We start from the raw sequence: 19328 nt of genomic DNA on the forward strand, positions 1-19328 counted from the left end.
TTTAGGCCTCTGTGAGCTGACGTATGATGCAGTGATGCATGAGATCAAAAATAAGGCTGCCATTTTCTCACTGCATTTTTAACTGTGAAGTGAAATGTTTGACTGTCAGAGCCAAGAGCTAATTGTTATGCTAATCACTTCTTGACTAACATTGGATGTCCTAAAATTGACTCCTAGAACATCTTCCCCATATACAGGAAGGAGTTTCCTGTAGTGAGTAGCTTTATGTTAAATCACAGCATGACTTATAAAAAGCTAATATTGAAACTATTTTACTTTGTATTCTTGACAGGTTATGAAGTTCATGGCATAGAAAAAATACCAGAAGGACCGGGGCTTATTGTTTATTACCATGGAGCCACTTCTGTAGACTACCACTTCTTTGTCTGTAATCTCTATATACAGAAGGGCAGAGTCTCCTATTCAGTAGTTGAACGTCTCTTGTATATGATACCAGGTAAAGTACTTTTATTGTAAATGAGAGGGTTAGAAATACCTTAAATTCAGAGACACAAGTCTATACCACAATACTAGACATAAGTAGCTTATTACAAATATTAAGACTCAAACAAAATGCTTTCCAAGTATGCACTACAGAAAATAGTATAATTTCAAGCATTTGAGAAACTCTAAGGCAGGGGTGGGCAAACTTTTTGGCCCGAGAGCCACATCGGGGTGCGAAACTCTATGGAGGGCTGGGTAAAGAAGGCTGTGCTTCCCCAAACAGCCTAGTCCCCGCCCCCTATCCGACCCCCCCCCACTTCCTGCCCCTTGACTGCCCCCCTGAGAACCCCTCACCCATCCAACCCCCCCCTTGTCCCCTGACCGCCTCTTCCCGGGACCCCCGCCCCTAACCGCCCTCTGGGACCCCATCCAACTGCCCCACCCCAAACCTCCGCCCCATCCAACTGCCCCCTGCTCCCTGTCTCCTGAAACCCCTGCCCCTTATCCAACCCCCTGGCCCCAGCCCCCTTACCATGCTGCTCAGAGCAGCATGTCTGGCAGCTGTGCTGCCCGGTCAGAGCTAGACACGATGCCGCTCTGCCCTGCAGGAGTGCACAACCCCGCCGCCCAGAGCACTGCCTGCACGGCGGCATAGCTGTGTGGGAGGGGTGACAGCAGGGGAGGGGCTGGGGACTAGCTTCTCCGCCTAGGAGCTCAGGGGCTGGGCAGGATGGTCCTCCCGCAGACCGTAGTTTGCCCACTTCTGCTCTAAAGCCTTCTGAAGTTCATTATATCTAAAAGTTCTTTGAGCTCCTGGCCATGTGGATCCCACATATGGTGCACTTGCGCCCTCTGCATAGGAGTTTGGAAAGCTTTTCTCTAGCAATGTCCAGCAATGGGTTGCAGAGACACCCTGTATGCTCTCATGGTCCCTCATAAATCCCTTTTTAGCCACCTATGAAGAAAACCTTTTTCAATTTAACAGATAGTATTAGAAGTCTGCTTGGGCCTAATTTTAAAGCCAAACCCAGACCTGAACCTGACCCCGTCACAGCTGACCTGAATGCAACCTGAGAGCATCAACTTGTTTTCAGACCCAACCTGGACACAACACTCACCCCCGAACCTGTGTCAATGCCACCGCCGCTGCCTCATCCTTGGGTCTCAGTCTCGTGGTGCTCCCTGCATCCTGTGCCCATGATCAATCTCCAGCCTCCTCCTGCTTGTGGGGTTGGGGAGCAGAGGTGGCGTGCCTCACTCCTACTGGTCACTGCAGCCTCACTGTGCTGTGTGTGCAGCGATTTGTCATCATACTCACTCCACTGCACACTGAGACAGGGGGGTGATGGCGGCTGGCAGGAGTGGGGCATGCAGCCGCCACTGTGCTGACATCACAGGCAGGCGGAGGTGATAAGAGCTTACCTGACCTGAGTCCTAGAGGACTGGGTTGTTTTCTGACCTGACCTAAACTCAACCGCTGTAGTTGGGTCCTGTTGGGTTGCAAGCCTATGGACAGCATTTACTAGTTGTCTTCTTTTCTAGAGTTCATTAAAACAAGGTGCACATTTGTCGAGAGAGACAATTCCAAGTCACTTAAATCATAGAATCATAGAATATCAGGGTTGGAAGGGACCCCAGAAGGTCATCTAGTCCAACCCCCTGCTCGAAGCAGGACCAATTCCCAGTTAAATCATCCCAGCCAGGGCTTTGTCAAGCCTGACCTTAAAAACCTCTAAGGAAGGAGATTCTACCACCTCCCTAGGTAACGCATTCCAGTGTTTCACCACCCTCTTAGTGAAAAAGTTTTTCCTAATATCCAATCTAAACCTCCCCCACTGCAACTTGAGACCATTACTCCTCGTTCTGTCATCTGCTACCATTGAGAACAGTCTAGAGCCATCCTCTTTGGAACCCCCTTTCAGGTAGTTGAAAGCAGCTATCAAATCCCCCCTCATTCTTCTCTTCTGCAGGCTAAACAATCCCAGCTCCCTCAGCCTCTCCTCATAACTCATGTGTTCTAGACCCCGAATCATTTTTGTTGCCCTTCGCTGGACTCTCTCTTCCGTCCTAAGTGCAGGACCCTGCACTTATCCTTATTGAACCTCATCAGATTTCTTTTGGCCCAATCCTCCAATTTGTCTAGGTCCCTCTGTATCCTATCCCTGCCCTCCAGCGTATCTACCACTCCTCCCAATTTAGTATCATCCGCAAATTTGCTGAGAGTGCAAACCACACCATCCTCCAGATCATTTATGAAGATATTGAACAAAACCGTCCCCAGGACCTACCCTTGGGGCACTCCACTTGATACCGGCTGCCAACTAGATATGGAGCCATTGATCACTACCCGTTGAGCCCGACAATCTAGCCAGCTTTCTACCCACCTTATAGTGCATTCATCCAGCCCATACTTCCTTAACTTGCTGACAAGAATACTGTGGGAGACCGTGTCAAAAGCTTTGCTAAAGTCAAGAAACAATACATCCACTGCTTTCCCTTCATCCACAGAACCAGTAATCTCATCATAAAAGGCGATTAGATTAGTCAGGCATGACCTTCCCTTGGTGAATCCATGCTGGCTGTTCCTGATCACTTTCCTCTCATGCAAGTGCTTCAGGATTGATTCTTTGAGGACCTGCTCCATGATTTTTCCAGGGACTGAGGTGAGGCTGACTGGCCTGTAGTTCCCAGGATCCTCCTTCTTCCCTTTTTTAAAGATTGGCACTACATTAGCCTTTTTCCAGTCATCCGGGACTTCCCCGGTTCGCCACGAGTTTTCAAAGATAATGGCCAATGGCTCTGCAATCACAGCCGCCAATTCCTTCAGCACTCTCGGATGCAACACGTCCGGCCCCATGGACTTGTGCACGTCCAGCTTTTCTAAATAGTCCCTAACCACCTCTATCTCCACAGAGGGCTGGCCATCTCTTCCCCATTTTGTGATGCCCAGCGCAGCAGTCTGGGAGCTGACCTTGTTAGTGAAAACAGAGGCAAAAAAAGCATTGAGTACATTAGCTTTTTCCACATCCTCTGTCACTAGGTTGCCTCCCTCATTCAGTAAGGGGCCCACACTTTCCTTGGCTTTCTTCTTGTTGCCAACATACCTGAAGAAACCCTTCTTGTTACTCTTGACATCTCTTGCTAGCTGCAGCTCCAGGTGCGATTTGGCCCTCCTGATATGATTCCTACATGCCCGAGCAATATTTTTATACTCTTCCCTGGTCATATGTCCAACCTTCCACTTCTTGTAAGCTTCTTTTTTATGTTTAAGATCCGCTAGGATTTCACCATTAAGCCAAGCTGGTCGCCTGCCATATTTACTATTCTTTCGACTCATTGGGATGGTTTGTCCCTGTAACCTCAACAGGGATTCCTTGAAATACAGCCAGCTCTCCTGGACTCCTTTCCCCTTCAAGTTAGTCCCCCAGGGGATCCCGGCCATCCGTTCCCTGAGGGAGTCGAAGTCTGCTTTCCTGAAGTCCAGGGTCCGTATCCTGCTGCTTACCTTTCTTCCCTGCATCAGGATCCTGAACTCGACCATCTCATGGTCACTACCTCCCAGATTCCCATCCACTTTTGCTTCCCCCACTAATTCTACCCGGTTTGTGAGCAGCAGGTCAAGAAAAGCGTCCCCCCTAGTTGGCTCCTCTAGCACTTGCACCAGGAAATTGTCCCCTACGCTTTAAAAATCTATTGTCCATGCTGTTAGGTGAAGGAAGCTTGGGTCTGGGTGGTAAATCCAGCCATTCTGCTGGGTTAATGAATCTAGAGAGACAGGAAGGGTCTTGAAATTTCTTGCTGAGAAGCGGAGCATAATTGGGAACCACTGTTGCTGGAGCCATGCCAGGGTGAGCAGAATAATCCTTGCCTTTTCCTGCTTTATCTGGATACCATTTTCTACACAAGTGGAAAAGAAGGAAATTTTTACAGTAGCCCTTGAGTCCACAGTATCAAGAATGCATCTGAAATTAAGAAACAATCCTTTCCTGCTCTTAACCATTACCTTTGGCATTTTGTGTTTTTCCTGGTGGCAAATAAATATACGTGCAGGTGACCCCATTGAAGAAAAATATCTCACGCCACTGACATTTTTGGGACCATTCATGTGAGTCTATATTAATCCTGCTTAGATGATCCACTAAGAGTTTGTCCTTTCCTGCTAAATGAATTGCAATTGGGGTTTTGTTGTGTGTTATACACCATTCCTGTAACATAGTCGCTTCCTTGCGCAGCTGGTAAGAATGAACTCCTCCCTGCTTCTTTATAAAATAATCTGCTGTGGTATTGCCTAATACTATTTCAGCTTTTCAGGCCCATTCGGCTTCTCAGGCCCATTGAATTGCCCTGAGCTCTAGAAGATTTATATGAAATTTTGTCTTTTTCTGTGACCAGAGACCCTGTGCTGTGAGTGGAAGACAGAGAGCTCCCTATCCAGTATTGCATGTATCTGTTGTGAACACCACTGGTGGAACTGGATATCTGAATGATACTCTCATCAGAATATTCTGTGGCTGAGTTCAGAAGAGTAAATCTGACAGAACCTTCACAGATTTCGATACATGGAGTGTTTTCCCTGTTTGTAGTTTGTTGACAACAGTGCTGGAAGAGGGTTCTCATTTTTAGACAGGTGTGCACAGTTACATAGGCCATAGACACTAGGAGACTCATCAACCTGAGGCAGAATAAATTTTTTTTATGAGACTGATGACTTTTTAGTCTCTGTGGTCTTCTTGATATTCAGGAACCTATCTCACAGAAGCATAGCTTGTCCCAGACTGGAGTCCAATCGAGCTCCTATGAAGAATATGGTGTTGGTGGGTTCCAAATGGGACTTTTGATTTATGAGGAATCCCAAACTCCTGAAAAGAGTACATGTGTAGATAACAGCTTCACAAAGAAGATCTTGCAACTGTGCCTTAGTAACCAATAGTCTAAATATGGATACACACTTATCCCTTTCTTTCTCAAGAGAGCTGCCACCACTGATAGGTACTTTGTGCAAACTTTGGGAGTGGTAGCTAGGGGTCAAAATGAAGGACCATTACCATTTCTTATTACAAATCTGAGGTTTTTGCGAAAGTATCTATGTGGAAGTAAGCGTCTTTTAGATCAAGAACTGAAAACCAATCAGTCAACTAAATGGAAGGTAGATTGGAGGCCAAGATTAACGTGAAACCAGAACTTCCTGATGAAGGTATTTAGAATCCTCAGATCTGATATGGGACATAAACCACCATCTTTTTTGACAATCATGAAATATTGTGAGTAAAACCCTTTCTCCCTGAATATTTTTGGGACTTCATCTACTGGTCTCATCTCTGAAAGTTTGAACTTCTGATCTTAGAAGACTTGCATGGGAGAGGTCCCTGACTAGGCGTGAGTGAAGTAAAGTAGAGTCTCAAACTATATGGCATACCTGCTGTGAAACATTTCCAATATCCACTTGTCCATAGTTATCAAACCCCAATGGCAGGAAAAACTGCACAGCTGGTTTTCAAACAGTTGATTTCACTTTTGTTGAACAGTCAGACTGCAGCTGCCTAGCAAATTGTCAAATTTTACATTTAGAACTAGTCTTGAAAAGAAGGTGGTTTCTCTCTTGATTTAGGCTTAAAATTTCCTCTACAATGTTGAGACAAATGTTGGGATGGGTATTGAGGATAATATTGTCTCCTCTCTGAAGAGTGTGACAAAAAAGAAGAAAAGGGATACTGCTGTCTTTGATATCTGAGAAAAGACATTCCAGTTCTCTTCCTCTGCTGTTGCTGGTAAAATCCCAGAGACCTTGCAGTACATCTTGTCTCCTTCATTCTTTTTAATACCTCATCAGGCTTAATACTAAAAAAGACCTCACCCCTCCAAGGGGAGATCTTCAGCCCTTTCTTTAGTCTCTGGTTGGAGACAAGAAGATTTCAACTAAGCAAAGCATTTTAAGAAAATTACAAATGAAACTGCTGTTGTTGGAAAATCTGAAGAGTCATAGCATGCCCTGAAAACATATTTAACAATCTGTTGGCCATGTGAAGCAATAATATTTGCTAACTTTCTCTCATCTTCTGATAAAAATTTGATGAACAGCTCTAATTTTTCCCATGAATGATATTGTTAGCGGCAATGACTGATAATTTGGGGCCCAAAGTAGATGACCAAAATAGTTTTCTCGTTAATATATCAATTTTCTTATGCTCTTTATGAGAAGGAATAGAATGAGTGGTGTTGCAATTCCTCTCAAGACCTTAACCTCTCAGTTCCCAGAAACTCAGCTCTATTCTGGACTCATCACTCAGGTTTTTACTGTATGCCAATAAAGAACTGTAATGAGTAGATCAGGCTCAAGCTTAGAGGGTGGGTACAGGGTATATCACTGTCATCACAACCACAAATCCCCAGAGAATACAGTCACTGATTACTTTATATACAATTTTAACCATACACTGACACATATCTTCCAGCTGCAGCGGCACAGGAGCCAGCAAACAGAGCTGTAAACAGGGGAGTCTGAGTGGGAGTTCTGCTGGAGGAGAAGGTAGTTACGAACAGGACTTAGGTGAGAAGGCGATGACAGACACAGAGGCAGCAGTGGTAGTGACCCAAGCAGTGGAAGACACAATGAAGGTGACTGGATGTGGAAGCTGTGGCATGTACGTGATCCTGGAGGGGGTACCTGAAAAGAGTCTCATCTGCATGAAGTGCCGCCTGATAGAGCTGATGGAAGAAAAGATCCAAGAATTGGAGATGCTGGTGGAAACTTTGCTTGAGTTTAGAAGGGGGTTCGAGCAGATCATGGAGCAAAGACATGAGGAGGCTGAAGGGAAAAGCTCAGACTTGCAGATGGAAGCAGGGTCAAAGAACTCTGAGAGGAGACTGCTGGGTGAGGAAAGTGGACAGTGGAAGCATATGACTAAGAGAACCAGGCAGAGGATAAGACGGGCAAGTGAAGGAGAAATAGAGCTCAGGAACAAGTCTGCAGAGTTTGAAAATGAAGAAGGGGCACAGCAGGTGGTCACTGAAGGTGAAAGGGCAAGGAAGAAGAGAAGAGCAGCTAATCCTATAGAAAGAGGGGAAGAGTCAATGGAGATAACAACACCAAATATGAGCCCCAGGTGGATACAGAATGGGTTGCAGAGGATTGGAAGGGACAATAGGAATTGAGAGGACCTGCAGCCAGAGGGAACAGGGGATAGACAGGAGAATTGCACGATCACCAGGAAAAGGCAGGTCTACATGACTGGGGACTCCTTACTGAGAAGAATAGACAGGCCTGTAACCAGAGCTGATCCAGAGAACAGAAGGGTGTGCTGTCTGTCAGATGCTAAGATTCGGGATGTGGACCTGAGGCTGAAGAGGATCCTAATGGGAGTGGGAAAGAATCCACTGATTGTCCTTCATGTGGGAACAAATCATATGGCTAGATTCTCGCTGGAATGTATCAAGGGAGACTATGCCAGGCTGGGGAAGATGCTTAAGGAAATCGAGGCTCAGGTGATCTTCAGTGGGATTCTGCCTGTTCCTAGAGAAGGGCAACAAAGGCATGACAAGATTATGATGATCAACAGATGGTTCAGGCAGTGGTGCTATAAGGAGGGCTTTGGGATGTATGACCACTGGGAAGCATTCATGGACAGAGGACTGTTCTCTTGGGATGCACTTCACCTGAATAGGGAGGGAAATAGACTTCTAGGATGGAGGCTAGCACAACGGATTAAGAGAGCTTTAAACTAGGAATTTGGGGGAGATGGTTGGGAGATGTCCAGGTAATCTCCATGCCGGATTTTAACATTGAGAGGGAAGAAAACGAAGTAAGAAAGGATACAGCCATGGGTAGGAGAATGGACAAAAGGAGGAAGGGTAGTGTAGATACCAGTCTAATAGGTGATACTGGCAGTAGAATGTCTGTGCCTAACGGGTAAAGAATGTGAGTTAGGCCAAACAGCAAAAATTAAGATGTTTGTACACCAATGCGAGGAGCCTAGGTAACAAAATGGAGGAACTAGAGCTATTGGTGCAGGAAGTGAAACCAGATATTATAGGGATAACAGAAACATGGTGGAATAGTAGTCATGACTGGAGTACAGGTATTGAAGGGTATGTGCTGTTTAGGAAAGACAGAAATAAAGGCAAAGGTGGTGGAGCAGCATTATATATCAGGTAGACTGTAAAGAAATAAGAAGCGATGGAATGGATAAAACAGTCTGTCTGGGCAAAAATCACATTGGGGAAAAAAGCTACTTGAGCCTCCCCTGGGACAGTGCTTGGGGTGTGGTATAGACCGCCGGGATCCGATATGGATAGTGACCTCTTTAATGTTTTTAATGAAGTAAATACTAATGGGAATTGTGTGATCATGGGTGACTTTAACTTCCCAGATATAGACTGGAGGACAAGTGCTAGTAATAATAACAGGGTTCAGATTTTCCTGGATGCGATAGCTGACGGATTCCTTCACCAAGTAGTTGCTGAACCGACAAGAGGGGATGCCATTTTAGATTTGGTTTTGGTGAGTAGTGAGGACCTCATAGAAGAAATGGTTGTAGGGGACAACCTTCGTTTGAGCAATCATGAGCTAATTCAGTTCAAACTAAATGGAAGGATAAACAAAAATAGATCTGTGACTAGGGTTTTTGATTTCAAAAGGGCTGACTTTAAAAAATTAAGGAAATTAGTTAGGGAAGTGGATTGGACTGAAGAACTTGTGGATCTAAAGGTGGAAGAGGCCTGGAATTACTTCAAGTCAAGGTTGCAGAAACTATCAGAAGCCTGCATCCCAAGAAAGGGGAAAAAATTCATAGGCAGGAGTTGTAGACCAAGCTGGATGAGCAAGCATCTCAGAGAGGTGATTAAGAAAAAGCAGAAAGCCTACAAGGAGTGGAAGATGGGAGGAATCAGCAAGGAAAGCTACCTTATTGAGGTCAGAACATGTAGGGATAAAGTGAGAAAGGCCAAAAGCCATGTAGAGTTGGACTTTGCAAAGGGAATTGAAACCAACAGTAAAAGGTTCTATAGCCATATAAATAAGAAGAAAATAAACAAATAAGAAGTGGGACCGCTAAACACTGAGGATGGAGTGGAGGTTAAGGATAATCTAGGCATGGCCCAATATCTAAACAAATACTTTCCCTCAGTCTTTAATGAGGCTAATGAGGAGCTTAGGGATAATGGTAGGATGACAAATGGGAATGAGGATATGGAGGTAGATATTACCACATCGGAGGTAGAAACCAAACTCGAACAGCTTAATGGGACTAAATTGGGAGACCCAGATAATCGTCATCCAAGAATATTAAAGGAACTGGCACATGAAATTGCAAGCCCATTAGCAAGAATTTTTAATGAATCTGTAAACTCAGGGGTTGTACCGTATGACTAGAGAATTGCTAACATAGTTCCTATTTTTAAGAAAGGGAAAAAAGTGATCTGGGTAACTACAGGCCTGTTAGTTTGACATCTGTAGTATGCAAGGTCTTGGAAAAAAATTTTGAAGGAGAAAGTAGTTAAGGACATTGAGGTCAGTGGTAACTGGGACAAAATATAACATGGTTTTACAAAAGGTAGATCGTGCCAAACCAACCTGATCTCCTTCTTTGAGAAGGTAACAAATGTTTTGGACAAAGGAAACACAATGGATCTAATTTACCTCCATTTCAGTAAGGCATTGGATACAGTTCCACATGGGGAATTATTAGCTAAATTGGAAAAGATGGGGATCAATATGAAAATTGAAAGGTGGATAAGGAATTGGTTAAAGGGGAAACTACAATGGCTCATACTGAAAGGTGAACTGTCAGGCTGGAGGGAGGTTACTAGTGGAGTTCCTCAGGGATCGGTGTTGGGACCAATCTTATTTAATCTTTTTATTACTGACCTTGGCACAAAAAGTACTAAACCTGATTGATTTTTCATTGTTCTTAAGATCCAAGGGTTTGGGTCTATGTTCACCTGAACCAATTGGTGAGGATTATTATCAAGCCTTCCCCAGGAAAGGGCGTGTAGGGCTTGGGGGGATATTTTGGGGAAAGACATCTCCAAGTGGTCTCTTTCCCTGTTCTTTGTTTAAAACGCTTGGTGGTGGCAGCATACTGTTCAAGGACAAGGCAAAGTTTCTACCTTGGAAGTTTTTAACCTAAGCTGGTAAGAATAAGCTCAGGGGGTCTTTCATGCAGGTCCCCACATCTGTACCCTAGAGTTCAGAGTGGGGAAGGAACCTTAACATGGTGGCAGAGTGGTGGGATCATTTTGAACCAGAAGCACAGCAGGATTTTAAAAGGTTTTGTAAAAGGTGATTGCAGCTGTTGATTCTGTCTCTCTGCCTGGGGGACAGAGCATCAGGCATAACAAAAAGATTTTTCTGTAGGCTGAGAACAGCTATCAGAGACAAAAGGTATCAGGTTACAGGACAGCAAAATTTTACAAGCCAGGATTTTTTTTGTTTTCTTTCTAACTCTCGGGTGTAAAGTTAGTTAAAAACAGAGAGGTTAGGATGATAGAATGCAATGTTCAACAGAAGCTGGAATTAGCCAGATTTGAGGCTGACGAAAGACAAAAGGAACATGAAAGACGGGTAGAACTCAAACAGATGAAAATGGAGGCAAAAGAAATGGAGGCTGCCCACAGGAGAGAAATGGAGGCAAAGGAAAAAGAAATGGAGGAGAAGGAAAAAGAGAGGAAGCATGCACTGGAGATGGAGAAGGCAAAGGCTCAGCAGAATATACCTAATAACCCTAACAATTCTTCCCCAACAATCCACAAATGGGAGCGACTATGTCCACAGTATGATGAATCCAGTGATATTGCTGAATATTTTCTCACCTTTGAGAGACTGTGCACACTCCATCAAATTCCTGAAGCTCACAAGATGACCACATTGGTTGCAAAATTGACTGGAAGAGCTCTGGACATATTCAATAAGATGCCTATTGGGGAGGCTTCTGACTATAATACACTCAAGGATATGGTTTTTAAAAAATTTCAAGTTATACCTGAAACTTACAGAGTAAAATTTAGAGCCCTTAAGAGAGGACCTGGATGAAGTAATGTGGCTTATGTAAACCAGATGACAGATCTGTTTGATAAATGGCTCAACGGACAGGATGTAACTAGCTTTGGAGGAATACGGAATTTGATGATACAGGAGCAATTCCTGAATATGTCCAAGGATGATATAAAACAGTGTTTATGGGATAAGAAAATGGACTCAGCAGGAAGTCTTGCTTCTTATGCTGATAAATACGAGCAGTCCCAGACCACCAGAGAGACGGGGCAAGCCAGAACAAAATGGGTGGAGGGAGGAGAGAGGAACAACCCTGGTCACAGTTGGAGTGGATACCAGAAGGGACACCCTCAGACCACACCCTACTACGGGGGGGCAGCCCAAGGCCCCAACTACACCCCAAGAAACACTCCAGACACTTTATTGTCCCCCCACACCATTCTCCAGCAACCCACCTCACCCCAGTGACCAGTCAACTGGGTGATGTTTTAAATGTAACAAGCCGGGGCATGTAAAGGCCAACTGCCCCAAGAACCCCAACAGACTACAGATCATTGCACCAGAATCACACCAGAGGCCCTCAGGCCCAGATGCCTCCCAGATACCCTCAGAGCAGAGGGAAACTGTGAGTGTGTGCGGGAAGAAGGTCACAGCATGGAGGGACAGCGGAGCACAAGTGTCTGCTATCCATGCTTCCTTAGTGGACCCCAATTTAATCGACCCAGAGGTACAAGTGACGATTCAACCCTTCAAGTCAAAGTCTTTTGACTTGCCTAGCCAAGTTGCCGGTCCAGTACAAGGGCTGGTCAGGAACGTGGACTTTTGCAGTCTATGATGATTATCCCATCCCCATGCTGTTGGGGGAAGACTTGGCCAATCATGTAAACCTAGCCAAGAGAATGGGAATGGTCACCCGCAGCCAGGCTAAGCAAGCTGTCACAACTAGCTCTGTTCCGGAAACTTCTACCAGGACCTGGTCAGAGGTGATGGAACCGGACCCCATGCCAACGTCTGCAACAGCAGTAGCGGATCCAGTCCCAGAGACCCAGATAGAGCCAGTCCCAGAACCGGTGGAACAACGAGCACCAGAACCATTGCCAGCACTGAATCCAGTACTTGCAACCCCAACACCAGAGGACCCCACCGAACCTGCACTGGCAGCAGCAGATAACCCTACACAAGAGGCTCAGCCGGAGCCTGAAACCCAACATAGTGCACCAGCGGAGAGCGGTTCAACGGAAACAGTCAACGGAAACAGCCCCATCACCTGCATCGCTTCCAGAAGGACCAAGCCCACGTCCACAATCCAGTGAGGAACTGATGTCTCCAACATCAAGGGAACAGTTCCAGACTGAACAGGAAGCAGATGAAAGCCTCCAGAGAGCTTGGACGGCGGCACAGAGCAACCCACCACCTCTCAGCTTTTCTAACTGATCCAGGTTTGTTGTAGAAAGAGGACTTTTATACCAGGAAACTCTTTCTGGTGGACACCAGGAAGACTGGCATCCTCAGAGACAGTTGGTAGTTCCAACTAAGTACCAGGTAAAGCTATTAAGCTTAGCCCACGATCATCCTAGTGGCCATGCTGGGGTGAACAGAACCAAAGACCATTTGGGAAAGTCGTTCTACTGGGAGGGAATGGGCAAGGATGTTTCTACCTATGTCCAGTTTTGTGAGGTGTGCCAAAGGGTGGGAAAACCCCAAGACCAGGTCAAAGCCCCTCTCCAGCCACTCCCCATCATTGAGGTTCCATTTCAGCGAGTAGCTGTGGATATTCTGGGTCCTTTTCCGAAAAAGACACCCAGAGGAAAGCAGTACATACTGACTTTCATGGATTTTGCCACCCGATGGCCGGAAGCAGTAGCTCTAAGCAACAGCAGGCTAAAAGTGTGTGCCAGGCACTAAAAGATATTTTTGCCAGGGTAGTTTGGCCCTCTGACATCCTCACAGATGCAGGAACTAATTTCCTGGCAGGAACTATGGAAAGCCTTTGGGAAGCTCATGGGGTGAATCACTTGGTTGCCATCCCTTACCACCATCAAACAAATGGCCTGGTGGAGAAGTTTAATGGAACTTTGGGGGCCATGATATGTAAATTCATAAATGAGCACTCCAATGATTGGGACCTAGTGTTGCAGCAGTTGCTCTTTGCCTACAGAGCTGTACCACATCCCAGTTTAGAATTTTCACCATTTGAACTTGTATGTGGCTGCGAGGTTAAGGGGCCATTACAGTTGGTGAAGTAGCAATGGGAGGGGTTTACACCTTCTCCAGGAACTAACATTCTGGACTTTGTAACCAACCTACAAAACACCCTTTGAACCTCTTTAGCCCTTGCTTAAAAAAAACCTACAGGATGCTGAAAAAGAGCAAAAAGCCTGGTATGATAAACATGCCAGAGAGCGTTCCTTCAAAGTAGGGGACCAGGTCATGGTCTTAAAGGCACTCCAGGCCCATAAAATGGAAGTGTCGTGGGAAGGGCCATTCACGGTCCAAGAGCACCTGGGAGCTGTTAATTATCTCATAGTATTCCCCACCCAACCGAAAGCCTAAGGTGTACCATATTAATTCTCTAAAGCCCTTTTATTCCAGAGAATTAAAGGTTTGTCAGTTTACAGCCCAGGGAGGAGATGACGCTGAGTGGCCTGAAGGTGTCTACTACGAAGGGAAAAGGGATGGTAGCGTGGAAGAGGTGAACCTCTCCATGACCCTTGGGCGTATGCGGCAACAGCAGATCAAGGAGCTGTGCACTATGCACCAACGTTCTCAGACTCCCCAGGACTGACTGAACGGGTATACCACTCCATTGACACAGGTAATGCTTGCCCAATTAGAGCCCAACCTTAACGGGTGTCTCCTCAAGCTAAAACTGCTATAGAACGGGAGATATACTACAGATGGGTGTAATCTGCCCCTCTGGCAGTGCATGGGCATCTCCAGTGGTTCTAGTTCCCAAACCAGATGGGGAGATACCGTGGACTTAATGCAAGAAGGACCGAATCAAGAGTTCCATCCTGTCGTGTTTCTCAGACAGAAGCTGTCTGAGAGGGAAAGCCACTGCTCAATCACTGAAAAGGAATATTACACCATTGTCTACGCTCTGGAAAAGCTACACCCATATGTTTGAGGACGGCGTTTCCACCTGGAAACTGACCATGCTGTGGTACAGTGGCTTCGTACCACCAAGGGAAATAACAAAAAACTTATCGGTGGAGTTTAGCTCTCCAAGATTTTGATTTTGACATACAACACATTTCAGGAGCTTCTAATAAAGTGGCTGATGCACTCTCCCTTGAAAGTTTCCCAGAATCAACTGGTTAAAATCGTCCTTAAGATGTGGAAAATATTGTTAGTCTTTATACAGTTAGTAGTATATTTTAGAGGTGCATGTGTCTTATTAACTCTGTTTTCTCCTAGAGCTCCAGGAAGAAATCACAGCCAGTGTTTCACCCTATCTGTGATTTGGGGGGCATGTCATAAATATAAAGGAAAGGGTAACTACCTTTCTGTATACAGTGCTATAAAATCCCTCCTGGCCAAAGGCAAAACCCTTTCACCTGTAAAGGGTTAAGAAGCTAAGGTAACCTCGCCGGCACCTGACCCAAAATGACCAATGAGGGGACAATATACTTTCAAATCTAGAGGGGGGCGGGGAACAAAGGGTTCTGTCTGTCTCTGTAATGCTTTTGCTGGGAACAGATCAGAAATGCAAGCCTTCCAACTCCTGTTAAGTTAATAAGTAATCTAGCTAGAAAATGCGTTCGATTTTCTTTTGTTTAATGGCTGGTAAAATAAGCTGTGCTGGAGGGATTGTATATTCCTGTTTTTGTGTCTTTTTGTAACTTAAGGTTTTGCCTAGAGGGATTGTCTATGTTTTGAATCTGATTACCCTGTAAGGTATTTACCATTCTGATTTTACAGAGGTGATTCTTTTACCTTTTCTTTAATTAAAATTCTTCTTTTAAGAACCTGATTGATTTTTCATTGTTCTTAAGATCCAAGGGTTTGGGTCTATGTTCACCTGTACCAATTGGTGAGGATTATTATCAAGCCTTCCCCAGGAAAGGGGGTGTAGGGCTTGGGGGAATATTTTGGGGGAAGACATCTCCAAGTGGTCTCTTTCCCTGTTCTTTGTTTAAAACGCTTGGTGGTGGCAGCATACTGTTCAAGAACAAGGCAAAGTTTCTACCTTGGGGAAGTTTTTAACCTAAGCTGGTAAGAATAAGCTCAGGGAGTCTTTCATGCAGGTCCCCACATCTGTACCCTAGAGTTCAGAGTGGGGAAAGAACCTTGACATGCCCAATGGCCTGTGATGGGATGCTAGATAGGGTGGGATCTGAGTTACTACAGAGAATTCTTTCCTGGGTGTCTAGCTGGTGAGTCTTGCCCACATGCTCAGCGTTTAGCTGATGGCCATATTTGGGGTCGGGAAGGAATTTCCTCCAGGGCAGATTGGCAGAGGCCCTGGGGGTGTTTTGCCTTCCTCTGCAGCGTGGGGCACGGGTCACTTCCTGGAGGATTCTCTGCTCCTTGAAGTCTTTAAGCCACAGTTTGAGGTCTTCAATAGCTCAGACATAGGTCAGGGGTTTGTTACAGGAGTGGGTGGGTGAGATTCTGTGGCCTGCGTTGTGCAGGAGGTCAGACTAGATGATCATAATGGTCCCTTCTGACCTTAAAGTCTATGATTCTATATCAAGTGTGTGACTGACTTATTAATTTATAGGAACCAATCTCCATACAGATCATGTGCTATCCATGTGCCACACATCTGTCATCCATTACATATCATTCACTTCCCTTCTATTCCCTTATCTACTAGCTACATATTTACAAGGCTACTGTGACTATTGCTGTGAATTCATGTCTTGTTCAGTGTTTCATTTCCTTGTTTGGAATAGGCTGACACATGGTGCCTCGTGTTGTTCTTTGAATGGCTGCTCCGACCAGCAAGCAATTAGCGATAGGATGGGTGAAAGTAGGAGAAACCTTCCTGAGGAAGAGGATACAGTTTGCCTATGTTTTTAGATATTGACTGAACTGATGTTGGGTTGGACCAAATAAGTTTTGCAGGTTGTGGTAAACCAATCAACAAAGGTAGAGGAACTCTGGAGGACAAGTGGGAACCAAGAATATTCAATAGTGAAGGAGAAATTTTGAAGTCAAGGTTTGTAACTTTAAAATAGCCGCCATCCTTTCAATCAATTCTTGGAAGCTACTGCTTCCACAGATGGAGAGTAAGTAGTAGTTTTTTAAGTCCTTTACTTGGTCTCATGTGTTCTCAGTAAGATGCATAATACAGATCCAGTCAATAAAGCCAATGTGACCAAGGCCATTCTGGCCAGGATTCAGTCATCAGATCCGATTCATACCCTTGACAGGATCTTGAGTCCCAATATCTCTTGTTATGATCAGGCAGATGAGAAGGAGCCAGTGGTACCAGCTGATCTGAACTGGATATTACTCAGATAATGGTTCTGATCCTGGATCTGATAGTGAGAGTAGAGGTGACAGCAGTGGATCTTATAGAAAGGATCATAGAGATAATATATGTGGAGATCCCAAATGTGTCTTGGGAAGTGGAACTGGAGGTGAAATCACCATTCCTCTCTTCTCTTATTCTCTGGAGGTAAGGAAAGGCATGCTGAAGAAGAGCTCCTCTTATTTGTTCTTGATCTTTTTTGTGCATCTGAGATTGCTAAGGACTCAAGAGGGCTGGATCTGAGCCATTTCTGTGAGAGAATAAATAGGAGGATTGGAACCAGAATGTTGCACAAGAGTGGTTCTCACTGCCTATGGTTGCACTCTGTAAGCCGCAGGCTTAAGGGTAGCTTCCCAAGTACTTGAAACTGGCAAAGTACCTTGATTACACACTGATTCCAAAGACTTTGATGCCTGTATCTTAGCTCTGCTCACAGAATTTTTATGTGCCATAATCTTATTCAGATTCATAGACTCTGGATCTGATGAATTTTCCATTCTTGGAATAGTTCTACTAACAGAGGTGGTTTCCATAGGTAGATTTCTCTCATCTTGTCTCAGATCTGCAGACCTGGAGACCTTCTTAGCCTCATTCTTCCCTTTCTCTGAAGGTGGCACAGCCGATGCTGCTGGAGTTGAAGGTGCCCTCAGAATGGACAGAGGTCATTATGTTTCTGTTTATCTTTCTGATCTGAAGGACCTAGAGCTAAAGATGGTCTGGACTTATCCCCTGGATCTGATGTCTTCTCAGATCCCTATGAGCTGACAAATGCCTCCTGAAGGAGTACATGCAATCTATTCTGTCTCCCCTTCTTAGCTCTCAGAGTAAACATGATGCAGATTGAGCACCTTGATGGAGAATGTCTCTCTCTGAAATAAGCACGGCATCAGGAATGTGCGTCTGAGGCCAGAAACATCTTGGGTAGGAGACACAATGTTTGAATCCAGGGTTCTTCTTCAGCTCCACTGTTTGAATTTTTCCATTAAAATGTGTACTGTAAAACTAAACTACCCTACCTATGTAAACTAGAAACTAACTACAATCCTTAACTCTAACTTCATAACTACTAGAGGGCTTTTAAAGGATCAGAGCAAAAGTCCAGAAAGGTTCAGAGTCCATCATTGCAGGCCGCAGGAAGGAATTGGAGTGGCTATGGATCACTGTGGCCCTTTGTATAGCCTGGCCCCTAGAATTTTCAGGACAACTGAAGCGGGCTCTGAGCACTGCTAGCTAGGTTTCATTGTCAGAGTGGCTTGGCTGATACATTTCACAAGTGGTAATATGCAGAGGCCACTGGGAGGAGAACTGTTTTCTTTCTTTCTTTCTTTCTTTCTTTCTGAGATTGGCTTCTTACTTCACTGTACTACTTTGGTGTATAAGGAATTATTTTATATAGTATATTTCTTTATTACTGTAAATTTATGGGTGAATGACCATACCTTTTAAAGTTTAATGCTTCAAAAAAATTTCTGGTCATTTTCCACCGTAATTAGGCTACCATTATTCCACTGATAGCTGGAGGTTTGTTAATGCAATTCAAATTTACCTAGGAGCTAGTGGTTTGTTTGTCTATGCTATTCTCCTTAGAGGCTGTTTCAAAGTATAATCCCCACTTCCCATACTGCTCAGCATAATGTGGATGATTCAGTTTTTGTATTCATTTAAAGTTAAACATCTTTGTAAGAAGTTTCTTTAAACCAACTGAAAATAGTTTGAGGAACTGAACTTTAGTAATCTTTATTTCATTTGCAACCCAAAATCTCAGAGCTACATTTGTGAACTCAGAAAGAAAAAAGGTAATAAAATTTCCTAATATACATCTGTAGTGTCAAAAATTCTTACTATCCTTAACATAATTTTGTTATTGGAGCAATTTGGATCATTTTTAATCTTGGTATTGGTCTCTTGGTATTCTGATATATACCATGTTTCCCTGTGTTGTGACTTTTTGCCCCTGTCTTCAGACTACAAGAAGTTATAGTTTATAACCCACTCAAAAGTTCTTAGCTTCTCAATAGGGTAATGGTAAGTTAGGCTTATTTTCAGGTGTTGTGTATATATTCTGGGTAAGCAACTGTGACTTTTTTTAACTCATTCAAATTAAGTGAGGGTGTTACCCAGGATTCTCTCAAACCAAAGCTCGGAGTAACTGTACTCTTTCGAGATAGTGTCAAGAACAAATCAATGGGTGACACACTGCATCCGTCTGATTAAAGTTTGGCACAAACCCAAAGTGCTTTCATCCAAAATTACTATTTTATTAGATCTCAAGCACAAAGATATGCAAAATGTTAAAGCGCCCCCAAATAATAGTTACCCACGGTCTGAAGGGGTCTCGAGTGGTCAGATGACAAAGTTCAAGTGGCCAGTTGAATGCCTGTCACTTTGGATTCCAAGAGATGTCCAGAAGGTCAAATC

General features: G+C 44.5%; 1 protein-coding gene across 1 annotated transcript in view; it reads left to right on the plus strand.

The window, feature by feature from the left end:
* Positions 1–19328, plus strand: part of LOC125632461 (DGAT1/2-independent enzyme synthesizing storage lipids) — a 67399-nt gene that overhangs the window by 21527 nt on the left and 26544 nt on the right. Inside the window, exon 3 of the mRNA XM_048840692.2 lies at positions 293–457. Coding sequence (XP_048696649.1) covers positions 293–457 — 165 coding nt within the window. The remainder of the gene's footprint in view (positions 1–292; positions 458–19328) is intronic.

The sequence above is a fragment of the Caretta caretta genome, chromosome 2 (assembly GCF_965140235.1).
Source record: "Caretta caretta isolate rCarCar2 chromosome 2, rCarCar1.hap1, whole genome shotgun sequence".
Lineage (NCBI taxonomy): Eukaryota > Metazoa > Chordata > Testudines > Cheloniidae > Caretta > Caretta caretta.